At 53.2% G+C, this 25,767-nt stretch overlaps 1 protein-coding gene across 1 annotated transcript in view; it reads right to left on the minus strand.

Annotated features, from left to right (window-relative positions):
* SPEG (striated muscle enriched protein kinase) overlaps nucleotides 1-25,767 on the minus strand; it is a 67,664-nt gene that overhangs the window by 22,605 nt on the left and 19,292 nt on the right. The window contains exons 5-13 of the mRNA XM_007958152.1: nucleotides 24,255-24,398; nucleotides 23,699-23,881; nucleotides 10,416-10,591; nucleotides 10,122-10,210; nucleotides 9,100-9,275; nucleotides 6,382-6,642; nucleotides 5,060-5,218; nucleotides 4,763-4,952; nucleotides 4,436-4,659 (exon numbers count right to left, since the gene is read on the minus strand). Coding sequence (XP_007956343.1) covers nucleotides 4,436-4,659; nucleotides 4,763-4,952; nucleotides 5,060-5,218; nucleotides 6,382-6,642; nucleotides 9,100-9,275; nucleotides 10,122-10,210; nucleotides 10,416-10,591; nucleotides 23,699-23,881; nucleotides 24,255-24,398 — 1,602 coding nt within the window. The remainder of the gene's footprint in view (nucleotides 1-4,435; nucleotides 4,660-4,762; nucleotides 4,953-5,059; nucleotides 5,219-6,381; nucleotides 6,643-9,099; nucleotides 9,276-10,121; nucleotides 10,211-10,415; nucleotides 10,592-23,698; nucleotides 23,882-24,254; nucleotides 24,399-25,767) is intronic.

The following is a 25,767-nucleotide window of genomic DNA, read 5'->3' on the forward strand; positions in this document are numbered from 1 at the left end:
CAGGTACTTCCAGGACTGGCTTCTAAGTCTACGCCTGCAGCCCTGGCCCCTCTGGAGGCACCATCTGTCTCTTCCTCCAGCACTTCATGTCCACCAATTTATCATCTTCCTGTCACTCTGGTCCACACTCTGCAGGTTTGTACACTTGTTCACTGTACCCCTCATCTCCCCAGCTCTGGGGTTACAACCTCCAGTCAAAGTTCTGACCAGGCTTTGTTCCTAAGGCTCTCTCCCTCAGTCCCCTCCTCTCCATGCCCACTGCCACCACCCATCCCATTTCCAGCCAGAGCCTTGACAGTCCTCTGCCAGTGTATCCACACTCTGACAATGGCACATCTGGGTGAACAAATCTGTCTTAGAAGAAACACAACCAGGATGCTCCTTAGAAGAAAGGATGAGGGAGACTCTGGTTCACTTACTCTGGACACCTCCTCAGGAAAGACCAATTTCTAGGAAAGAACCTCATGTTTGGTAAACAGAGGGTCAGTGAAAATGGGAGAAATTGTCAATGAGATGATCAACACCACAGCCACAGCAACGGACTCAAACATACCACTGCTTATGAAGATGGCACAGGACTGGGCAACGTTTTGCTGTTACACAGAAGGTCGCCATGAGTCAGAGTCGACTCAATGGCCACTAACGACAGCAACAGCTACATAGCAGATGGGGGCATCCCAAGCCCTTAGCTCAAACTTCCTTCCAGCCACATCTCCTGCAGCCCCCTTCCTCCCTTATTTTGACCCTGACAAACCATCAGGTCCCCAAACAAGCCAGGTAAGTCTCACCTCTAGGTTCTAGCTCACAAAATTCCTCTCTTCTCTATAAGTTTATGTGAATGATCAGAATTCCCAGGTATATAGTAGAGCTGACAAGGGGCAAGGTTGTGGTCACTGCTTGGTCACAGCCAGATACCCAGGGGACTGAGTAGTTGAATCTGTGGGCTTGGGACCATAGTCACAGGGGACATCAAACTCAATTGGCATAACATACTATACAAAACACTGTTCCACCTCCTACTGTGGTGAATAGCGATTGGGATCTTAAAAGCTAGCAAGCTGCCATCTAGATGCAACGATGGGTCTCTCCTCGTCCAGAGCAAAGAAGAATAAAGAAAACCAAAATTCATGGAAACAGTCTTAGCGACTGGTACACCATCCAATCTGCAGTCTATAAGACTATGAGACCAGAAGAACTAGATGGTGCCCAGCTACCACTGTCATCCATGTGGAAGGGGATCTATGTAGGAGATCCTTGACAGAGAAGGAAAACAATGTGGAACAAAACTCAAAATCATTTGGAGGAAAAAAAAAAGAGGGGGGGGGACCAGGTTTGCTGGCCCAATAGAGCCTGGTGGAACCGCTGAGACTATGGCCCTAGCTGCCCTTCAGGTCTGGAACTGAACCCACACCTGTGGTTTCCAGCCAAACAAAAGACAGGCATATGAGTTGAACTTTTACCTCAGGTAGATACACTCCTTGCAGAGAACAATCATGGAAGAAAGAAGGGCTGCTTATGCACAGGGAGACAGCTCAGGGGGCAGGAGTGCATGGAGGGATGGACACTGGGAAGAGGTAACTATGGGAAGCAAGTGGGAGGGGAGCTGTTGCATTGTGGTGAACTGTGGTCAATGTCATGAGACAAAGTGTATGTGAACTGCGCTATGGAAAGTGAATTTGCTCTGTAAATCTTCATCCAAATCACAATTTTAAAAAAAAGTAAAAAAAAAAAAAATTCCTCTCTTCTGGAGTGTTCTCTTCTTACTTAAGGCCTCCTTCTCCTTTAAGACTTAGTTTAAGTAAGGGCCAGCCCTGGGGAGGCCCCCTTGACATGTCTCCAACCCCCTCTCCACTACTGTCCCCAATTCCTTACCTAGGACCTCTGTAGTCCTTGTGTCTGTACCTTCACCAGGCACCTGGCCCAGGCTGCTTTGGGCCTGCTTTGTACATGCCACTGACTCTGGCTGGCCTTCAAGCTCCTTAAAGACTAGGCTAACTTTGTTCCAATCAGCCTGCCCCACCAAGCCCAGCAACTTGATGCCTTGCACGCAGTAAGTGCCAAATACACGTTATAAATTATGTTAAGAGTTGTTTGTGCTTAAGTGCCTGCTATCTTCCTGGCCTATCCCATGTACCTGACCTGTATTTTCTCCCACTAATCCTTACAATAACCCCGCAACATTATCCCCATGTTACCAATGAGGTCAGAGACATTAATTGACGTGCCCAAGGTCACAGAGCTAATAAATGATGTCACTATGGCTTCAGGTCCATCTGATTCCAAAGCTCTTCCCCTCTATCTGCTCCCTGAGTGATGATAACACTGTCTCTGGTGGGGATGTGAACAGGAGGCTTGCATTGTCCTCTTCCTCCTCGGAGTTGTCCCCAAACACCCTTCCCTTCTTTGTGCAGTTATCGCCACATGGACTAGTCACTTGTTCATTATCTCTGCTGACACTGTTTATGAGGAAGAGAAGCCAAGGACTGCCACTGACCCCAGATGTGGGGAAAAGCAGAAACGCCAGCTCAGATACTGAGAGAAATGCCCACCCAGAGCCTCAGAGCAGATGAGGAGATAAGAAGGCCTGAGGCTGGGGAAAGTCAGCCATGGGAGAGGGCTGAGGGGAAGGACCAGCCACCAGTGTGGCACTGGAGGTGGGGTGGGGAGAGCAGGGCATGGAGACAGGGGGTGCCCTGGTTAGCATGTGGCTGCCAGAGTCAGTCTTTGCTCACATTTGGGGAAGTCCCTGCACCCCTTTAAGCTTCAGTTTCCTCATGTGTAAAGGGAGATGATAGCCCCTGCCTTACAGGCCTGTGGTGAGGCAGGTTAAGATCATCCCATTAGGCCGTTAGCCATTAGGGCCTGGCACCTCAAAAGCACATAATAAAGGTGAGAATCTGTCATGCTGCAGCTATATTAGGCCAAGCAGTGGGTACACGAGGGTCACCGTGTGGGCACTGTCTGTGGGGGGATGGGTGTAGGTAAACCCTCTCCCTCAAGACTTGGATTCAGGGATAGAGTTGAGATGCTCCCACAAGCCAATGTCCCAGGCTGAGGAGGACAGGTTCCAAATATGTCCCTCTGCATTCTGCCCCACTCCTCCTCCTGTATGTGTGATTCACCAACAAGTATCGACAGAACACTCTCCAACATAGTCCTGGAAGATGAACCCCCTCGGGTGAAGGCCCTCAAAACACACAGTGGCTGCAACAGTGAACTTGAGTACAACAATGATCATGACAACGGCACAGGGCCAGCCAAGGTTCTGCTTCGTTATCCATAGGCTGCTACGAGAACAAGCCTGGACCAAACGTTCTTTGGTGCCAGACACCACCCACACTGGCCTTTTCAAGGAAGTTTCTCCAGGAAGGAGCACTGTGTTATCAACAATGAGGATAATGGTAGCAACGACATCAACTGTACCAATAGTCATGAGATTTAACATTTACTGAGCTCTAGCTCTTGTAGCATAGGGCCTAAGGCACTCAACTGCTAACTAGAAGGCTGGCGGTTCAAACCTGCCAGCCACTCCTCGGAAGGAAGATGGGGCAATCTACTTCTGTAGTGACACTGCCTCGGAAACCCAAGGAGCAAGGAGGGGTCGCTATGAGTCGGGTCCAACTCGATGGCACATAACAACAACAACAACAAGCTCTTGGCCAATCCACAAGATGGACCGATACAGTGGCCTCAACGATGGGTTCAGGTATAGCAAGGATTGTGAGGCTGGCAGAGGACTGGCCAATGTTTCATTCTGTTGTACACAGGGTCACTATGAGTCAGAGCTGACTCAATGGCACCTAGCAACAACAACAGCTCTTGGCCAAAGGAGTTCTGGTGGCATAGTGGATAAAGCATTAAGCTGCTAAATAGAAGGTTGGCAGTTCAAAGCCACCAGTGGCTCCTTGCAAGGACTATGAGGCAATCTACTTTTGTAAAGATTTATAGCCTTGGTAACCCAATCAGGGTCGATATGAGTCGGAATCAACTGGATGGCAGTGGTTTTTTTTTTTTTTTTTTAGCCCTTGGCCAGGTACTGCTGCAAGTGCTTGGCATACATCAACTAATTTAATTCTAACAACCCTACTGACAGACAAGAAAATAGTCCCAGAGAGGTTCTGCAAGTTGCCCACAGTGCCAATGCTGGTCCACAGCAAGCTGTACTGCTTGTCCAGTAAGTGCTAAGGAGCCACCAAGGCCCAGGAGGTGACTGGCCTCTGCTCTGTCCCTCCCTCTGCAGATGGGAGCTACGGCAGCTCGGGAGGAAGCAGTGACCTCACCCTCTCTGGGCTCCCTGACTCCCGATGACCCATCCCTGACCTGTTGAAGAAGGAGACCCTGCAGGTCCCAAGGCAGGCCTGGAGGGCAGGGGAGAGGCCCTGGAGGGCAGGGGAGAGGCGGGGGCGCTGCAAACACAGGCCTTCACGGCACATACATTGCGTCATGCGCCGGTCCTCGCTGCTCTGGATGCGGTGGCCATTGTGGAACCAGCTGATGGTGGGATAGGGCAGGCCGGTCACCTGGCACTCCAGCAGGGCCTCCTTGGCCAGTCCCACCTCCAGGTCCTGCAGCGGCCGCAGGAAGTCAGGTATAGACAGCCGCTCCAGCTCACCCTGCTCCGGCTCCTCAGGGATGGACGGCATCTTCTCCAGCTTCGAGCTGCAAGAGCCATACGCTGCCCAGAAGCTGGGGCCGTACCCCCCACCCTGGGCCGAGCACCGCACAGGCAGCCCCAGCAGCCTCCAGGGGGCTGAATTGGTACCTGGGGCCTGAGGCAGCTGACCGTGGCTCCTCCACGTAGAGCTGGGCCGAGCAGTGGGCCTGGCCGTGAGCGTTGGTGGCACTGACCATGTAAAGCCCCTCATGCTCGCTGCCCACGTGGGTGATGTGCAGTGAATGCAGACCCCCGTCCTGCCGTAGCCTCAGGTTCTCACTCTCCTCCACCGGACGACCTGGGTAGGGACAGAGGACAGATGAAAATCAGGCACAGTAAGGGGCCTGCTTCCGGGCACAAACCACCCCAGCCTGGGCCTTTGAGGTCCCCTAACACCTGCCGTACCAAAGTGAGTCCAGGAGACGGACGGGGGCGGGGTGCCACTGATCTTGCAGTCAAAGCGGGCTGCACGGCCTCCCAGCACCTCCATGTCCTCCAGCAGTCTCGTGAACAGGGGTGCTTGTGAGGGCCGCACTGTCAGCCGGGCGCTGCATGTCAGCTCATCTGGGAGTGGGTAAGAGGTTGGTGCTGGAGCAGTAAAGGCCAGGGAGCCCCAGGCACCCCAACCCACATGCAGGAGAGGGAGGTGGACTGGGAGCTGGAGCCTGGGCAGTAAGGCAGCGGGCAGAGAGCCAAACGCTGGGCCTTCTCTGCAGGGTGCAGGCCAGCAAGGGTGAGTGGCAGGCTGCCACAGTAGGCTGGGGAAATAAATGGAGCCCTGGGCCTGGCCCCTGCTCCTCCCTCCTCACCTCACTTTGTCTATCCAGGATGAAGCCCAGCCCAGCTCTGAGAGAGGCTCCCAGAAGCCAAGCCCACTTCCTCCCCCAGTACCCTATCCTCCCTGAATTCCCAGGGAGTGCCTGGGGCATGCCCACTCCCTCCCACCTGCCTCAGACCTGGGGCATCTGACTCTTTGCCTTACTCTATAGTCCCGCTAAAAATCTCCTGTGCTCATCACCTAACCTGGGGAGATAGGTGTCATTATCTCTGCTCTTAACGAGGACGACCAAGAGGTCAGAGATGCTATTAATAATAATAATGGCTGACGTTCATTAGGGGCTGCCTTTTGCCAGGTGCTGTGTTCTTTACATACATTAACTCATCAATCCTGCCCATCACCTTACAAGGTAAGGATAATAATCACGAGCCTTCTTTACAGACAGAGATGAACGGTGCAAAGCTCAGAAAGACGAAGTGACATGGCTCATAGATGACAGGGCAAGAACTTAACTTCATGTTTGTTTCCCACACCTCAGTGGACTTGCTCCCTAAGAACAAGTTACACCGATACGGAACTCACATGTGCCAGGTACATCGGAAAGCACTTCCCCCACGGCTGTTATTAGCTGCCATTGAGTCAGTTTCCACTCATGGAGGCCCCATGTGCAGAATAGAACTGCTCCACGGGGTTTTCAAGCTGTGACCTTTCAGACAGAGACAGATTGCCAGGCCTGTCTTCTGAGGCACCTCTGGGTTTGAACTGCCCACCTGTTGGCCAGTAGTTGAGCCCTTAGCCATTTGTGCCACCCAGAGACTCCATGCTTTCCATGTAGTAACTAATTTTATCTCGGCACACCCTATGAGGCAGCTGGACTACACCACCTTCTCCAGGAGAGGAGATCCTGTTTCCTGCCTCCAGCTCTCTGGCAGCCTGGGTGATCAGTTACCTTTGGCCGTGCTGAGCTTGCAGGTGTAGATGCCACTGTCGTCCTCGTGCACGGAGGTGAGCAGCAGCTTGCATTTCCGGCCGTCGAAATGCATCTTGCATTTGAGCAGCGCGGGCTGCAGCAGGCGGCCGTGGCACAGCCAGTCCACCTCCACGTCGGCAGGGCCCGCCACCAGGCACTCAAACAGCGCCATCTCCCCGGCCCCCACGTCCACGTCCTGCAGGGGAGCCAGCACGGCCAGGGACCGGCTTTCAGGGTGTGCTGGGGGGAGAATGGCGACGGGTGGCACGCACAGAGCAGAGACACACAGGGCGAGGGAGACACATACATGCACACACAGAGAGACAGACACAGAGAGAGAGATGCATTTTGTTCCCCTGGAGACAGGGAGAGCCTGCTGGTTGGGCCAGGACGGCAAGGGGCTCCCAGGCCTGGCTGGCTTCAAGATGGCCACCTACACCGGGCCGGGGGTGGGGGGTGGTCGTAGTGTGAACTCTTGGGAGGCAAGAGCGAATTGAAGGAGAGGAACCCTAGAGGGCCACATGGGGGCAGAATCAGTCGGCGGCGGCGGGGGATAGGGGGAAACACACAGTACACCAGCTGGGTACAAACTGGACTTTATTTGAGCTAAGAAATAGGGGTTTCCAAATATCCCCATACCCACTCCAGCAGCACCCCCAGCCCTGTGCTACTCTCTCATCCCCAGACACAGCCTCCCCAGCACTGACAGTGAACAAGGAGGGCCCAACAAATGCCCCTAAACCTGCCAGGGCCTGGGAGGATGCTGGCCAGGGCTTGGCCAGGCCTCCTCAGCTGCCCAGAACCCCGGGGCCTCTGGCTTTTGATCCCTTGTAGAACAGAAAGTGGTGTGCCATTTGAAACCCACTTCTGGAATGGTCAGTACCCCTGCCTCCCTCTTCAGGAGTGGCCAACGTCCTGCCCCACTCCCTATGAACCCCTGCCCTTCTGGACCCATCTACCCTGTGGACATCACGCCCTACCACGGTCCCTCTGTGTCTCACACAGCTGCCTCAAAGGCACCCTTCCCTGACTGTCACAGACGCACAGACAGACAAACGGACAGACGGACAGTGGCCTGTAGCAGCAGCACATGCGCTCACTCGGTGCTCCCCTGCGGGGAGGGGCTGGGGGGGTCTTGATACCCCTCATGGTTTCCCCTTCCCAGCACTCAGTCCATCTGGGGGCCTCCCGGCCTGCCCAGCCTTATGTCCACTTGGGGAGGGAGGGCCCACGGGGGCCCATGGGCTATCCCAGGGGCTTCGTGGGGTGGGAAGGGGAGGGGTGGCTGGGATGGGGTCCGGGCCGGCAGGCCGGCTGGGTCTGTGGGCAGGAGGCAGTGAAACACAGCGAGGTCCGAGGTGCCTGAGACAGGGGCGCGGCTCGGAGGGCAGCGGGGGGGAGCGCAGGCGGGCCCCCTGAGCTCACTCGCCTGTGTACAGACAAAAACCTCAGTCAGCAAGCGGCAGGTTAGTGCAGCACACGCACACAGGCACGCAGACCTGGCTAGGACCCCTGGGGAGAGCAGCCTCAGACTGCCAGGTGGCACCATCACTTTCCTTCCCTCAGATCAGCCCTGTGGGGGAAGCCGCCAGCCGGCGATTGGGTCCCCAGGGTTTCTGGGCAGGCAGAGACCCTGGGCAACCAGGGCAGAGGCATTCAGAGGCATCAGGAGCACCCCGAAGCCTGAGGATGTTGGGAGGAATTCCCAAGAAAGAGAAGCACTAAGACATGGGTTAACACCGCGAAGCAAGGCAGAGGCGGGCTCTGGAGGCCAGGAGCAGGCCCAGGGTGGGGACTGAGTGAGGACAGGCCAGAGAACTTGGAAACCAAAAAGGTGGCCACACAGGAACACAGGCAGGTGTCTTCGGGTGGGGCCTAGTAGACGGGACCAGAACATTAAGGTTCCAGCTGGTTCCTGGGGCTATCTTGGGAAGCTCCCAGAGCTGGCCCTGGCCATGCTTGAAGGGACTAAGCCTCATGGGAGGCAGGGATGGACAGTGGCTGTTTGAGGAGCTGAGGAAGTTCTCAGCACTGAGCCATCCACAGGGAAGAGTGAGGTGGAAGGCACAGCAAGTAACACCCCTTGGGGAGAAGAGTCCACACCGTGGGGATGGCCTGGCTAGATCCTATCATCCCACTGCCCAAGAGAGCCCCATCCTTGAGGCCCCCGATCCTGGGGCCCAGCCCTCTCTACATTCCTTGGCTGTGCTCACCCTGGTGCCCCTGAGATGCACCATATGCCCAAGTCACCCCCAAATCCCCTCCGAACGGGTCCAGTCACCAGACTCTTTCCGCTGCTACCACCCAAACCACAATAGCTTTTGCACAGCAATGGGTGGGGAAGAGGCAGGTATGGAGGTGGGGGAGAACAGGGTGACAAGGCTTAGAAGAAAGAGTGTGGGGGGAGGATGGTGGCGGTAGGAAGCAGGGTCTCTGCCTGATGTCTGAGGCAGGCATGATCAAGCAAGAGGGCAGTACTGTAAGCACTAAGCAAACAGTACTATTTGCTGTGTGGCCTTGGGCAGGTCACTTCTGCTCTCTGGGCCTCAGTTTACTCAACTGCGATATAAAGAGCAGGACTCGGGAACCTCTAAGGTCTTTTCTGTCTGGCATTCTCTGAGGTTGTGTGAGAGGTGACAGTAGGGGCTGGGAGGGGGCTGGGGCCGGAGTGGAGCTGCGCTGGGTTAAGGGACTCACCTCGGACCTCCAGGCGGGCCTCACACTGCCGGGCTCCATACTCATTGACCGCTTTGCAAGTGTAGAAGCCAGCATCGCCCCGCTCGGCCGCCAGGATCCGCAGCCGGCACAGCCCACCCTCTGCCTCCTCTGCGAAGCGCCGCTGGTCTGGGCGCACAGGCTGGCGGTTTCTCAGCCTGCCAGAAGGGCAAGAGCTCAGGGCAGGAACAATGCAAGAGCCCCACTCGCAGGGAAGCAGGGTTCCACGCAGGCCTTCACTCCTGTGCACTCACTGCCCACGACCCCCCCAAGTCTGTCCCACCCTCACCACCCCTGGGTTACAGGGCCAGGGTGTCACCTGACTCTGCCATCCCCCATCCAGGAACTTCCAGATCACTTGTGCCCATCTAGACCTCTTCCTCCTCGGAACCCCACCACACTTAGAGCAATTCCCTCCTGTCTTTATTTATAACTGATAGACAGCGTTCCCGCTTCCTAAAAGGGGTAGGAAGCAACTTACAATGTTAAAAAAAAAATCACATTGAGAACCAGACAATCATTTAAAAATGAAAAACAGAACGCAAACCAATAAAAAATAAGTAGCTCAATAATGGATGTTCCAGGCCCCTGGGATGACTCCAGCGCTGTGGCCGAGACCCATGTCTGACTCTGGGCATCCAGCAGCTCGGTGACAATCATGGTTGTGCCTAACCCGGGGCTGGGCACAGCCCTCCATCCACCAATGGGGATGGCCAGGCACCCTTCTCACGAGTGAGAAGATTTCTGGTAATTCATCCAAATGAACAGAGATGAGCCTTTGGCACCCAAACCCTGTCCCCAGAAGGGGATGTGTTGCATAAGCCTGAGATGTCAGATCAAGGCGGAGGGCGTGCTGGGAGAGTGGTGCTATGCATCCGGGGGTCCCCATGGCCAGGGCTTTCCTAGGGAAGTACATAAGGGTCCACTTCCTTCTATCATTCATTTTCACCCAAAGCCATGCCTCATGGGGCCAAGCCTCCTTGGGGGCGGGGAGTTGCACTCACCAGGAGACCACAGGCTTGGGCTCCCCCTGCACTCGGATGCTCATAGTGACATCCTGGCCTTCTCTTACCGACTGGTCCATGAGTGAGACCTGAAGGGGGACCCCAAAGTGTCAGGGAGGCAGCAGGATACCTCCTCTGGCTCTGGAGGAGTTAAGGGATCTGAGACAGAGGCTGCTCATGCCCAGTCTGACCCCCTTGAGCTCGGTGTAAGTAGTGTTAAAGGGCAAAGCTCTGGGCCTGTGCTGGGGCCTGGGTTTCAAGAACAAGGGGGCACACAAAGGCATAGAGCCTGACCTTGAAGGTGGGGGGTGCCTTGGAGCCAGTGTCAGGAGAGCGGTGGTTCTGGCTGGGACTGAGCTTCATGGTGGGGGTGGGGGACCAGGTCTCCCCAGGCTCCGGAAACTCCTCTGGGGGACTCAGGTACTCCTCGTCAGAGGTGATGGGGCTGCTGAAAGGGGACGAGGACCCACCTGGAGGAAAGACAGTGGCTCAGAAAGAGACGTCTGGGGTGGAGGGGGACAGAGGGACTGAGAAAGCTGGATTGATGGCTCTAGGGCACCACACCACACACACCAGGGCACCCCATCACTTGCTATGTGACCCGGGTCTCCAAGCTTCCTTTCCCCAAAACTCTCCCAACATTGACCCTCCTGGTCCTGGGTGAGGAAAGCACAGGGAATGGCCAGGGACAAAGGACTCAGCAGAGGGGCCCTTCCTCAGCCCTGTGGGAGACTAGAACCCCACTGGGGCAAGGGACCCACATTCCTGAGGCCCAAACTATCAACTGCAGGCTCCTAATGCGGGTGGCTCAGGTCTCTGGGACCCCAGAGTGGCACAGCCAGTACACTCATTTCTTGGGTGAGCCGAGCCTCGTACAGAGGCACACACACCCCAGGCCCCATCCCAAGCGCAGTGCCAAGGCCAATCAGGCGGTACTGTCCAGCCTGCCCTCCCCCCCTCCCTTCTCAGCTTCCTGCCCCAGATATCCCAGGGGCACCTGTTGGCCCCAGCCCTAGAGCACAGACCCTAAAACTCTCAGGGAATGGGAAGGCAGAGTTCGAGCCATCCACAGAGAAGGGAGGCTCAGCCTGGGACGAGGGGGGGCACCAGCGTCCGCCCTGGGGGTGGGGTGTCCCCAGGGCCCTGACGCCCTCCCCCGCAACTGGCCAGGGGCCCAGGCTTGCGGAGCTGGCTCCTCTCCAACTGCCAAATACAGACATGAATCCTCCACAGCCCCCGGTCCCTCCTCCTGGTTCCCCCAGACCAAGCCCCTGTGGCCCAACCCCCGGCAGGGCTGTACCCCAACTCACCCCAAGACTCTGCGCACAGACCCCAGCCTGCGCCTGTCCTGAAGGCTCTGCCCTGGCCCCAGGCCCTCCTGCTGCCTGCTCACCGCCCACCCCGTCCCGGCTCCCCAGGGACAGAAGCCCGCCCGCCCAGCCCCACTTCTGCTTCTTGCTGACCCTACGGAGCCTACGCACGCACCGCAGGAGGGGGTCTGGGGGAAGGGCAAGAGCCTGAGGAGGGGGAGGAGGAGGGGCTGGGTGGCAGGCAGCTGGCGGGGCGGGCAGGGGAAGGTAGTGCTGCTGAGACCACAGGCAGCCTGGCTGGAGGGGAGGGGCGGGGAGGGGCGGGGCCGCGGCTGTATTTAGCCTCCCTGCTCATTCCCCAGCCGCTGGGTCTGCCTTTTCTCTCCTTACAGCTCTGGACACTGACAAGAGCAAAGTCCCCGAGCAGCATCTCAGGGTGCAGGGGCCTCAGACCCCAGGGGTAGACGGGAGTGACACTGCACCTAGGTGTTCAAGATGCCTGCGCTGGCCCGTTAGTGTCCACACATACTACCAGGGGAGGGACCAGTACAAATGTCCCCTCTGATGCCCCTGGGCCTGACCAAGCCACCAAGATCCCTACCCTGGCCACTGGCTGAATCTCCAGTTCCAGAGCTCTAAGCCATGCCCTGTGTTCTCAGGGCTGAGAGACAGAGCTGTTGGGACTTCTGGCCTCCTTTCCAGAGTTACCTACCTCCCTCAGCCTAAGGGGGGCGACAGAAAGGCCCAGAACCCCACCTCTGCCTCCCGATTCTTCCATGATTAATTCGGCCCAGCAGCCATTCCAGGGCACTAAATCCGCCCCTCCTACGAGCATACCTGTTAGCAACTTGCCCCTCACCCCATCAGTTCCAACCAGGGTCCATAGCCAGAAGAGGGTGCTACTTCCCCTTGGCAACCCCTCACAACCAGCACCCACTTGTATTTAGGTCAAGGAAGGGACTTGGAAGTAGAGCAAGCAAGAAAGGCAGGTGCTGGAAAGCGGTCACATGTCCTTCTCCTTCTTCCTATCACTTCCACCCACCAGGGCCACATTCCCAAGATCTGACCTGTGTTCCCAGCATTGCCTGTGAAGAAGGAGGGGTGGGACCAGGCAGAGGAGGAGGGCCCACCACTCAGGCTGGCTGTCTTGAGGTTAGGGCACCATGAGCATGGGCTGGGCATGGGTCCCCATCTGACCCTGAGGGCACAAGCTAGCCCCTGGAGGTGGGTGCCCTGCCCACCCCTGGTGGAGCCTGGAATACTGCTCCAGGGTCACCTCCAACTGGACAGCGCTGAGGAGGCTCGCTGGCTCAGGGAGTGAGCACAGAATGAGATTAAACAGGATCGGCAAAGTTTGTGGGGCGTTTCAGAGACCCCTGGTGGTGGCTGAGGTAACAGCACTCTGGGGGCATCAAGCCACCAAGGGAGTGGAGGTCCTCAAGCCCTCAAAAGGGTTCCTCAAAAAGGGGAACTATCAGGGCAGCCCAGGCAGAAGCTTCAGGCCACAGAGGGGCGGAACTCTGTATCCTCAACATTGTGTGGCCAAGGAGGCTAACAGAGGACCCTCATCACTGGCTTCCAGAAGCTTCCACATCAGGCTTTAGTGTTCACCTTCCACCTCAAGCTCTCACTGTGGGAAACAGTTACACCAGCCAGGGAGAGGGAAGACGTGCCCCCTAAACCTGACATGCATCTATGCACAGCCAGCCCTGACCAAGTCGCCATGTAAGTACTGCCTCCTCACACTTACACTCTGACCCCTACACACGCTTGGCTACTAACCAAAAGGCTGATGGTTCAAATCTACCCGGAGATGCGCTGGAGAAAGGCTTGGCTATCTACTGAAAATCAGCTACTGGTTGCCCTACAGAGCACAGTTCTATTCTGACCCACATGGGGCTGCTGTGTCTCAGAACTGACTCAATGGCAACTGGTCGGGCCAAAATCACTTAATAAAAATAGCAGTGCTCACTCCCGTGGCTTAACTCTCAGCCAAACAATCGACAGGCCTAAGAGCTGAACACCTGTACCAGGGAGATGCACAGTCAACCGTGGGAGATCAGAAGGGCAGCACCTGCACAGGGAGAAAGGTAGGGAGGCAGGAATGCGCAGGCAAGAAGGACACAGGTAAAAGGTAACCATAGGGAGGAGGTGGGAGGTGAGATGTCACACTGTGGGAAACGTAACCAGTATCACAAAACAAAACGTATATATGAACTGTTGAACAATGTAAAACAAACCTGCTTTGTAAAATTTCACCCAAGTCACAAAAAGCTAAAAAAATAAAAACAGCACAGCTTTGAACCAGTCAAACAGTCCAGTCATCGCTGACAGAAACAAGGTAGTGGATGTGCTACCTAGTAGCCAAGTCTCTGGCAGCGCGGATTTTGACCTAAGTATGAAACAGGCAGCAGTGCCCTGTTCAAAGATGGCAGCCAACACACACTCAAAGCAGCCCATTCAGTTGTCATCTTTGAACTGGTTCAAAGCTCTGAGAAACAGTGGTGTTGGGGAGCATACAGCAGGGCGGCCTCCTTGCTCGGAGCAGTGCATTCCGCTCGGTGCAGTTCCTAGACCCTCAGAGGCACCCTCATGACGCACCCGAGCAGCTACATGTCAGGCATCCAGTACATGAAAAGCGTCACACAAACACTTCACACCAGAGGTTCTCAGATTGGTTCCCAAATCCCCACATCAGAACTACTTGGGAATTTATTTAAAATATCAATTCCTGGGCCTTACTCAGACCTCAGAATTGTATTTCTTGAATAAGGGGTCAGGAAACTGCATTTTAAAAGGTGTTCCAGATGATTCTTATGCACGTGAAAGTTTAGGGACCACTACTGATCCTCTAAGGAGCTCTGGTAGCATAGTGCCCAAGGCACTTCACTGCTAACCAGAAGGCTGGCGGTTCAAACCCACCAGCCACTCCTCGGAAGAAAGGTTGGGCAATCTACTTCCGTAGTGATATTGCCTCGGAAACCCAAGGAGGGGTCGCTGTGAGTCAGATCTGACTCAACAGCACAGAACAATGACAGCAGCAACACTGATCTTCTGTCCTGGAAGAAGTGCAGCAGGAATGCTCCTTGGAAGCGAGAATGGCCAGACCTTGCCTCACCTACTTTGGTCATGTTGTCAGAAAGGGCCAGTCCCTAGAGAAGGACATCATGCTTGGTAAAGTGGAGGGTCAGCGAAAAAGGGGAAGGCCCTCGACGAGATGGACTGACACAGTGGCTGCAACAATGGGCTCAAGCAGAACAAGGACTGTGAGGCCGGCGCAGGGCTGGGCAGTGTTTCGTTCTGTCGTACACAGGGTCCCTATGAGTCGGAGCCTCATGGAAGGACAACTCAATGAGGTCGTATCATTGAGTCTTACCTCACTTGACCATTAAACTTCAGAGCAAGGGTCTGAACCTAGGAGCCTGACTCCACAGCCCATGTGTGTTCCTGTGCTGTGTGGCACTTACCTTGAGCAAGGCCTACAATTTGGTGGCAGTGGATCTCAACTCCTACTGTGCCCCAGAATCACCTGGAGGGCTTGTTGAAACAGGGTTGCCAGCTCTCACTCCCAGAGTTTCTGAGTCAGTCGGTCTGGGGTGGAGCTGATAATTTGCTTTTCTACCATATTCCCAAGGTGATGAGAGAAGGATGCTGCAGGACGCTGAGGACCATGGCTCCAGGGTCTCCTCTGTTATCGCACCTTCACTCATAGGCAGACTGTCATTACCCTTTGCAACGGAGTGTCCCACCCAGCCACTGATCTCTACCAACCACTGCCACCTCACACACAGCCCCTGACTGCTCAGGAGGGCCTAGAGGTATGGCCACAAAGGCTTCAGAGTGGGCAGGCACGGTGGTGTCCTTAGAGGCCTTCTGGCTGGTAGGGAAGATGAGACGAGGTAGGCACAGAATTGACTATAATAGTGAACAGAAGTGATAAGCCAGAGAGGAGAAGATAACGGCCATGGGAGTTCAGAAAGCAGGAGATTAGCTGTGGCTCAGGGAAGACAAGGGAACTGGAGGGAAGAGGTGGTATTAGAATCAGAGTTTGTTTTAAGAGTGGAAAATGGAAAGGCATTCCAGGCAGAGAAACTACATGAACAAATGTTCAGAGGCAAAAAAAAAAAAATTGTATATGTATATATCATGTCTGCATATATATGTATACATTTATACATGTATGTATATGTATAAGTTGATTTGCCAATTCTGGACATTTAAAATAAATAGAATGATACAATGTGTGGCATTTTGTGTCTGGCTTCTTTCACTTAATATAATGTTTTCAAGCTTCATGCATTTTGCAGCATTTCTTTCCTTTTCACAGCTGAATAATTTTCCAGCGTATGACTATGCTACGTTTTCATTACTCATCCGTCAGCTGATGGACATCTGCATGGTTTCTACTTTTTGGGTACTACTACTAATGTTGCTATGAATATTTTTGTTCAAGTTTACCTATGAGCATATGTTTCCAATTCCACTGGGTATATACTTAAGAGAGGAATTGCTGGGTCATACCTAAGGCATCTCTGACTGCTAACCAGAAGGCTGGTGGTTCAAATCTACCAGCTGCTCTGGGGAAGATGGAGCAATCTACTTCTATAAAGAATTACTGCCTCAGAAACCCAATGGGGGCTGCTATGAGTCGGAATCTACTCGATGGCAGTGAGTAATGGTAATTCTATGCTTAACTTTTTGAGGAACCACTAAACCTTTCCACAGTGGCTGCATCATTTTTACATTCAATTCAGCAATGCATGAGGGTTCCAATTTCTCCACGTATCTGCCAACGCAAATGTACATGCGTATGTATACACGTATACATGTGTAGGTTGGTTCAAATCCACCAGCCACTCCTCAGAAGGAAGATTGGGCAATCTACTTCCATAGTGATATCACCTTGGAAACCCAAGGAGCGGTGGCTATGGGTTGGATCTGACTGGACAGCAATGAGTTTGTTTTTATTTTTAATATGTGTAGGCAGATTTATATACATACATGTATACATATTATATGTGTATGAACATGTTTACATACATATGTATATATGACTATGTATGTGTGTATACATGTATGTGTATATGCATCCATGCATGTATCATGTATATTATGTGCATGTGTGTTTGCATGTGTGCACATGCATGCACACATGCATGGTAGTTCACTCTGTCTGGCTATAGAACTGGATGAAGAAGTGGAACACAACTGCGTTAAAGCAAATACCTCCCCCTGCTCCAGTGGCGTCTGGCCACCCTGGGGTCACCCTCAGCCTTCTGGCCCTGTCAAGCCCTATCTGTCCAGATGGTGGAGGCTTCAAGAGGGTGGGCTTTACTCTGAAGGCAAAGGGACATGCCTTAAGGTTTTTGAAGAGGACACTAGCAGGCTGAGGACCAGCATCACTTCCGTGAGTCTGGCAGTTCATATTCCGACCTCCATACGCACTATGGGTTCACTACAGGCAAAGTCTAAAATGTTTGTGGGAGGATTCCACTGGGAAGGTGAGGTGAAAGAGAGCACCAAACCCAAAACCAGACCCACTGCCATCAAGTTGATTCCAATGCAGCAACCCTACAGGGCAGAGTAGAACTGCTCCATAGGGTTTCCAAGGCTATAAATCTTTACGGAAGCAGATTGCCCCAACTTTCTTCTATGGAGTGGCTGGCTGGTGGGTTTGAACTCCTAACCTTTTGGTTAGCAGCCCAATGCCCTAACCACAACACCACCAGAGCTCCTCAAGTAGAGCACAGGGTAGCTAAAAAAAAAAAACAAACCCAAAGCCACTGCCATCGAGTTGACTGCAAGTCATGGTTACTCCATGTGTTACAGAGGACAACTTCTCCACAGAGTTTTCTTGGATGTAATCTTTACGGAAGCAAATCGTCAGCCTTTCTTCTGTGGCATCACTGGTGGATTCAAACTGTCAACCTTTCAGTTAGCAGTTGCGCACAAACCGTTTGTGTCACCAGGGCCAGCTGGTAGGTGGGAATTTCTAGAGGGTGCCATCAAGAGTATTGCCCCATGAAATAATGCTGACAATGGTTTAGTTTTCATTTAAAATGTACAAGCAATTAGAATTTGATGTGGTCAGTTCGACCCGGGCAGGAAGGGGCTTAATTTCTTATATATTATTATACCAAGTTGCTCACTGGTAGTTGAAGCATTTCCAACAACTGGCCTCTGTTCTGAGAAGCTGTGAGGGACAACTCCATTCTTGGGAAGACAGAGACAGCCTATCAAGGCAGACCTGCTCCTGGTGGATCTGAGCGGGGAGGGAGCTCTAGGTTCTGGTCAAGGAGCCCAGCTCGCTTGTTCATACGTTGTCCAAACCCAGTCAAGGATAGACAGCACGGGCTGAGGAGCCTTCCAAGATCCCCTCCAGTGACAGTCCCTACCACCACAAGGGGGACCTCCAACCTGGCAGCAGCTGGCACTGGGACCAGGGCAGGCGAAGGGGGGCAGACGCTGGTGCCTTAACGTTCTTCCCTTCCTTTGTGTCCATGATTCCCAATAAACCATCTCTCTTCCTCTGTGAGTCCCTGGGTGGTGCAAACAACTAAATGACTGACTACTAACCAGAATGGTGGTTCGAACTCCCCACTCAGAAGTGCCGTGGAAGAAAGGCCTGGAGATCTGCTCCCAAAGGTCACAGCCTTGAAAACCCTACTGAGGGCAGTGCTGCTCTGTCACATATGAGGTCCCCATGAGCTGGAATCTACTTGGTGCCAAGTGGTTCTGGCTTTTTGTTTGTGTTCTTTGTGACAATGCTGGTCACATGGGAAGGATGAGGTTTGATGAGCCCTATCTCAGGCCCAAATCTCTGTAGTGAAATCAGAGGTGTCGTTCCCATAGATGCTCACAAATCTTAGGGAGTATGTAGCCCAGGAGTTGTGAAAATCCTCACCTTACAGATGAGAAGACAGTGGCCAGCTGCTGTAAATGATAAGGCCTCAGCTAGCAAATGCTAGAAACTTGGGCTAAAACATGTAAGACTTATGCTAGATAACAAAAAAAAAAAAAAAAACCAAACTGCTGCCATCAACCTGAATCTGACTCATAGCGACCCCTCCTTGGGTTTCCAAGGTGTATCTCTACAGAAGTAGATTGCCCTGTCTTCCTTCTGAGGAGTAACTGGTGGGTTTGAACCGCCAGCCTTCTGGTTAGCAGTCAAATGCCTTAGGCACTACACCACCAGAGCTCCTATGCTAGATAATACACTACACAAAAGTATTGTTCCACATCCTGCTTTGGCAAGTAGAGACTGGGAACTTAAAAGCTTACAAGCAGTCATCTAGATGCAATGATGGGTCTCTCCTTGTCCAGAGCAAAGAAGAATGAAGAAAACCAAAGATGTATGGAAGCAATTAGTCCAAGGGACTGGTAGACTATGTGATCCTCAGCCTATATGACCATGAGACCAGAAGCGCTAGATGGTGCCCAGGTACCACTGTCAACCACTTGGGAGGTGGACTGGTGCAGGAGATCCTGAATAGAAAGGGAGAACAATGTGGAACAAAACTCAAAATCACCTAAAAAAAAAGGGGGGGGGGCCAGGTTTGCGGGTCTGATAGAACCTGGTGGAACCCCTGAGACTATGGCCCCTAGCTGGCCTTCAGGTCTGGAATTGAACCCACTCCTGTGGCTTCCATCCAAACAAAAGACAGGCATATGAGCTGAACATTTACACAAGGTAGATACATTCCTTGGAGAGATGAATCATGGGAGAAAGAAGGGCTGTGTATGCACAGGGAGACAGATCAGGGGGCAGGAGTACATGGGAGGGAAGGACACAGGGAAGAGGAAACTATCAGGAGGAAGTGGGAAGAGAGCTGTTGCATTGTGGGAAATTGTAGTCTATGTCATGAGACAAAGTATATGTGAACTGCTGAATGGAAAATGAATTTGCTCTGTAAATTTTCACCCAAACCACAATAAAAATTTAAAAAAATAAAAAGACCTATGCCAGAGGGGAAGAAGCTCTGGTGGTACAGTGCCTAAGGCATTTGACTGCCAACCTTCTGGCAGTTCAAACCCACCAGCCACTCTGTGGAAGGAAAACGGGGCAATCTTCTTCCATAAAGATTTACTGCCTTGGAAACCCAGTGGGGGTTGCTATGAGTCAGAATCTACTCGATGGCAGTGGGTTTGGTTTTTTTGGGGGGTTGATTTATGTTAGAGGGAAGGACTGAAGACATGGGTGCCCTCTACTTTCTACTCTTCCTGTCAGAACCCACGAGATGTGGGGGTGAGCCGAGTATGCCCACATTAGGCAGGCAAAGAAACAAAGCAGGACTACAGCCATGACAGAGGTGGGCAGTCAACAGAAACCCCACCCAATGGCCAGTGCGCAGTCTCTGCCTCCCCCTCCCAGTGAGATCATGAGCACAACTCTACCATAACCCTGAACCTGTTCAGCACAGCAGGAAACCGGACTGTAGAGTGCAAGGTTAGCAGCATGGGCTTGGGAGACCCAGAGGCAGGGCTTCATTCAAACCATGGCCCCAGCCTTCAACTCACGCTCTGTGAGTCCCTGGGTGATGCAAACAACTAAATGACTGACTACTAATCAGAATGGTGGTTCGAACTCCCCACTCAGAAGTGCCATGGAAGAAAGGCCTGGAGATCTGCTCTCAAAAGGTCACAGCTGAGTGAGCTTCCCATTAGGGTGGGCTCTGGGCACTGAGACAGTTTAAATGTACCTTGTTTAAAATGAAATGAAATGACACACTCACTCTCAGTCATGCCACACTTCAAGTGCTCAACAGCCACATGAAGCTAATCTGGACAGTGTATATACATGGAACATCCCCATCACCACAGAAAGTTCTACTTATCAGTGCTGCTCTAGACAATTTACTGGAGCTCCCCAAGGATCTGTCTGCTCACCTGTTGTGGCTGTTGCTAGTAGCCATTAAATCCATTCTGACTCTCCCTACCTATGCAGAGTAGAACTGCTCCATAACATCTCCAGGGCTGAGACCTTTCTTTCAGAAACTGACCGCCAGGCCTGCCTTCTGAGGGACCTCTGGGTGGGTCTCACCTGTCAACCATTTAGCTAGCAGCCAAATTCTTAACCACTGGTGTCACCCAGGGATTCCTTCCTCCTCTGTAACACAGGGATAATAATAATGCCTGCTTCATAGGATTGGATTTAACGTGATAATGCAGTCAGGGCCTGACACACAGGAAGGGCTCAGTAATGGTAACTGCTGTTATTTTGAGCTTCCATCCACATTAAGCTTATTAGTTTCATGTGTGAATTTTCCCACCATCCTAAATCATACGTTGCTTATGACAGTCCTAGACAGATTGCAGACATGCAGTAAAGGCAGCTGGCCTGGTGCTAACATGTTATTTCACTCTCTACATTTCTGTTTCCCCCTCTGTAAAATGGGAATAGTGTCACCCATCACATGTCCCTCCCAGGGGGATGTAGCATGATGTAGCTCAAATAAGGGAAGCGATGTGAAAGGGTCTGGAAAAAGTAACTGGCAAGCTCTGGATAGAAGCGATGGTTTACAGAGATGAAGCACCTGGCAGCCAGAAGGTTCTCAACACTCAGGCGATGGATGCAGGCATCAGCCGAGAACGATTAGCTTCTGTAACGCACCTCTCACACTCCCCAACCACCTGCCCAACACACACACCTCCAGGAGCTAGTCACTAGGGTGGGAGGGTGGTGGAGGGGCCTAGGGCTGGGTGGGGCTGTGGAGCTGGTGAGCCCCCACCCCCCAATCCTCACCACATTCCCTAGTTACCCATTCCCTGGTTTCCATGGTTCCCAACTAGGCATTGAGCTCAGTGGGCTCTCAAAAGCAGGCTCTGTTTGGTGGGTACCCTAAGGGGGCGCTGGGCAGCCAGCCCTGGTTACCATGGCACTAAGGGGGACAGTGAGAAGAAAGGGAGGTGACTTCACACAGGCCTCTTCCACACGCCACCACACACTCCCTCCCTTGACTTTCTCCCCACCCACCCACAGCCACACTGCCAGACACCTCCCCTAGCCTGGGACCCCTCCTTCCTCAAATATCTGTGCCACCCATTGGTTCCGCCCACTCTCACTGCTCCCTGGGTCCACTGGCCCCCGTCCAGCCACTTTGGACCAAACAGTGCCTTGTAGGGTAAGAAACAGAGAGCCAGAGCCGAGCTGGGCCTGACGTGCCTGCGCCTCAGGCCCCAGGGCCCGCAAGCCAACCTGACTTACGGGGTTGTGATGTGGCCAATGTCTGGCCTAAATGACTAACGCCGTGGAGCCTTTCTGGGTCCCCAGAGTGGACGAGGTGCAGAGATGCATGATGGGCTGGGGACACAAGGGCTGGAAAATATGGAGGGGCTGGGGACAGGGGCCCTTGCCAGGGCAGAGGTGGAGTCCCGGAGGAGCAGAGGGTCTGAAGAAAGAGCCGAGAAGGAAAACGTGGCTTCCCAGGGCCTGGTGGAAACCTGTGCTCCTAGGCACATCACCCCTTAATAACGCTAACAACCAACATTTGTCTACAGCTTTGCAGTTCATAAAGCGTGTTCACACACTCGCCTTCCTCTGTGAGGATGGTATGTATAATTATCTCTGGTTTACAAATGAGGACGCTGAAGCACAGGGAGCTTCTCCCTGCAAACACAGAACTCCCAGTCAAGTGCTGACAGCTGCCTCGTCCCAATCTTCCTGCCCGCCCTTAAAAGGCTCCCAGATGGCCCCGCGCCAGCCCTGGGGCACGCTCCCCACCCCGCCCCTGGCCAAATCTCAGCTCAAGCCAGGTATTGACTGGAGTCCTGGAACCAGGCCTGGGCCCCGAAGGGGAGCCGGGAGCTGAGTCAGAGGCCAGATCCCAGTGGTGATGGAAGGACGGAAGCACGCTGTGGAGGGACCAGTATGATTCAGCGCCACAGTAGGGGTGAGGAGAAGGAGAGAGCCTAACTCATGGGCACCCAAGTGGGACAAGCAAGCTGAGGAAGATGAAGACCGACCATTCCTCAAAGCCATAGGCTGCAAGCAAAGGATTTAGGTTAGGACTGGGCCTGAGATCAGACACCACAAAGAACCCCCTCACAGTGAAGGTGCTGAGGCCCAGAGACCACAGCAGACAGGCCCTGTCATCTTCTCTCCTGTGGTGCTGAGTGAAAGGAAGGAACAGAACAGTTTGTGCTGTTCCCCCTCTGGCACGTCATGCCCCTCTAAGTCCCAGCTAAGTCCCCTCTAAGCCCAGAGAAGGTCTCAGCTACTCCAGGAGCTCTTCCTTGGCGTGTCTCCCTCACAACTTCACAGAACACGGCTCCACTGCGCTCAGCATAGGCTTCATCTGCCCAGCATGGTCCTCTGACATGGGTTCGGTCACCCAACTGTAACAGCCTTCAGGGACGAGTCTGTCTTTTCCTGTGAGCCCCCACTGCTGCCTCACCTCCCCCTGTGGTCCAGAGTCAAGCACACTGTCAGGCCCGGCAACCTGAATGAGCTGAACTGGCCATGCACACTGATACGGGTCCGGCCCTGCTCCCAACCAGAAAGAAACTGGAGTTAAACCTAAAGGAAGTAGTCTGACACCAAGTAAGGGCTTTCATAAAAATAGAAAGCAAAGCAGGCTCCACCACAGCCATCGCCTGAGGGCTGCTCTCAGCTGCACCCTCTTTGTTGTTGTTGTTGTTGTTATGTGCCGTCGAGTCGCTGGACTCATAGTCCCCTCCTTGGGTTTCTGAGGCAGTATCACTACGGAAGTAGGATTGCCCAACCTTCCTTCGAGGAGTGGCTAGTGGGTTTGAACCACCAGCCGTCTGGTTAGCAGGCAAGTGTCTTAGCCACTATGCTACCAGAGCTCCCGCACCCTCTTTAGGGCTTTGGATTTAACAGGAGAAGCAGAAGGAGGGTTGAATGCATCACTTTTTACAGAGTGGACTTGGCCTAGAGAGGAAATGACCTCCGAAGGTGGTTAGTGGCTTGTAAGTCCTGTGAGCTGAGAGACTCTTGTTCTCAGAAACTCAAGGCCAAACTACTCTCCCCACAGGACCCTGTGACAGAAATACCTCGGGAGGACAACATTCAGAAGATGTCGGTGACAAATCTAACTTCACGAATTGCCAGCCTGGTGTCTGTCTTGGGATTTTGGCCCCTGCCCTGAGGCCACTTAAAATGTTTTCATCACAGCAGCACACTGTGCAGACTGCTTGAGACTCTGAGGCCTAGGCTCCAAGAGGGAAGGGAGCTGGGCCCACGGCTTCAGCACCACCCAGGATGGTAACTGCTCCCTCCCACCCAGCCCCAGTCGACAGGCTCCCTACCAGGTCTCACGGCCAGTGCGGCCACACAGCTGGCCTGGCCCAGCTCGTTGATGGCAGTGGCCGTGTAGCTCCCGGCGTCAGCCTCCCGAGCCTCCCTGAGCAGCAGGGTGTGCCTCTCACCTTCCGCCCGGATGAGAAGGCGGCCATCACTTCGCAGCGCTGACCCATCCTTCTGCCAAGACACTGTGGGGAAGCAGCGGGAGAACCAGCCAGTCACGGCCCACAGGGCCCTGCTGAGGACAATCTCCTCTCCATACACATATCGCAGAGGAGCCCAAGCCACTGTTTCCCATCCCAAGGGATTCTGAAGTATCTCCCCCAACTCATAGAAGCCCAGGCCTGCCCTCTCCTGTCTTAGAGGATGCTGGGGGATCTCCTCTCATAAGCAAGTGTGCACGCACACACATACACACACACAGTCAGGGCCAACACTCTGCCTTCTCCCTTACCCCTCCATCAGAAGACGCTGGGGAAAATGGGGAGAGATAATCTTCCCCTCCCTGTCTCACATGTCTGCCCGCCTCAACCTCAGCCTGGCCCCAGCCCTGGAGCTCACCTTGGGGCCGGGGGTTGGCGGTGATGATACACTTAAGCAGCACGTCCACCCCTGGTGCCACCACCATATTCTGCAGGGGGATCTCAAACACAGGGGCCTCCAGGGGCTCTTCTCCAGCTGACACATAGGAGTCATCTGAAGACTCTGATGGAGATACAGGGGACAGGCTTAGGGGACACAGTCCTTGTGGGGATGACGGCAGGCAGGGCGTCAGCAACCCCATCCCAGAGAACCAAATCCAGAGACTGGGGCTTCCAGAGGCCAGAGTGAGGGAAGGTGGGGGTCTCTCTTGAATGTCCTGTGACAGGGAAGAGAGGACGACAGAACGGGATTCTCCAACAGGACAGGAAAGCTGTGACTCTACGTTACCTCAAGTTCAGCCATAATTAGAATGTCAGTTCTAGAGAAAGGTAGGGACTGCACTGTACATGTCTTAACATAAATTCAGTTAGCATGCAATATACCAGGCCCTGTGCAAGGCAGAAAAGGAGCCCTGGTGGCACAATGGTTAATCGTTTGTCTGCTAACTGAAAGGCCAGCAGTTCAAACCCACCAGCAGCTCTGCAGAAGAAAGATATGACACTCTGCTCCTGTAAAGAGCCCAGTCTGGGAAAGTCTATGTGGCAGTTCTACTCTGTCCTATAGGGTTGCTATGAGTTGGGCTTGATTTAATGGCAACTTTTTTTTTTTTTTTCAGGGACAAGGTTTACAAAGCTCACAAGAGTTTACAAGCTTCCAAAGCTTACAATCTGTCTGAGCACAAAGCCAAGAGAGTGCATAAGCTAATATCAACCCAAGACTTAAGCAACAATGGTGTCACAGGGCAACACGTGGTGCATTGTCAAATTAGTGTGTAGGCAAGATGTCATTGGATTCACAAGGAGGGACAGGTGGGTCACGCAGTGATCTGAGTTGCCTTAAAAAGACCAGTGATTTCCTTCATGAACCCAACAGTCACACTGCACAGACTGCATAGTAGGCACTGTATGGGATGGGCAACACAGAGATGACATGAAATAAGACACTGTCCCAGCTTACAGGAAGCATATAGACCTAGAGAGATAATAAAACTCCACTGTCATGGATCTCGGGCATTTGCCAACTCTGACATTCTATAAGCTAGATAAAGTATAGTGAAGTTAGCAAAAAGCAGTTGAGAATCCAAATTCTCCCACTTCCTAGCTGCGTAAGCTTGGGCAAACTTGATAATTGCTCTGAACCTCAGTTTTGTCATCTGTTAAATGGAGCTGGTAACACCCCAAACCTTGCAAAATTGCCATACAGATTAAGATACCACTGCTAAGTGCCTAGTTAGCACAACGCCTGATTAACCCAATGGCTGTGTGTATGTGCAATAATGGCTGCTAAACATTTTGACGTGCTAATACTTAAATGAAATGAAAAATAAAATAATTTTAATGAAAAAAAATACAAGGTGGTAAGTGCAATGGACGAGACACTGACAGGGTCTCAGAGGAGCCGTGGAGAGCAGCATCTAGTCTTGGAAGCAGCA

Source organism: Orycteropus afer, unplaced genomic scaffold (assembly GCF_000298275.1).
Source record: "Orycteropus afer afer isolate SDZICR_OR568_19922 unplaced genomic scaffold, OryAfe1.0 scaffold00002, whole genome shotgun sequence".
NCBI lineage: Eukaryota > Metazoa > Chordata > Mammalia > Tubulidentata > Orycteropodidae > Orycteropus > Orycteropus afer.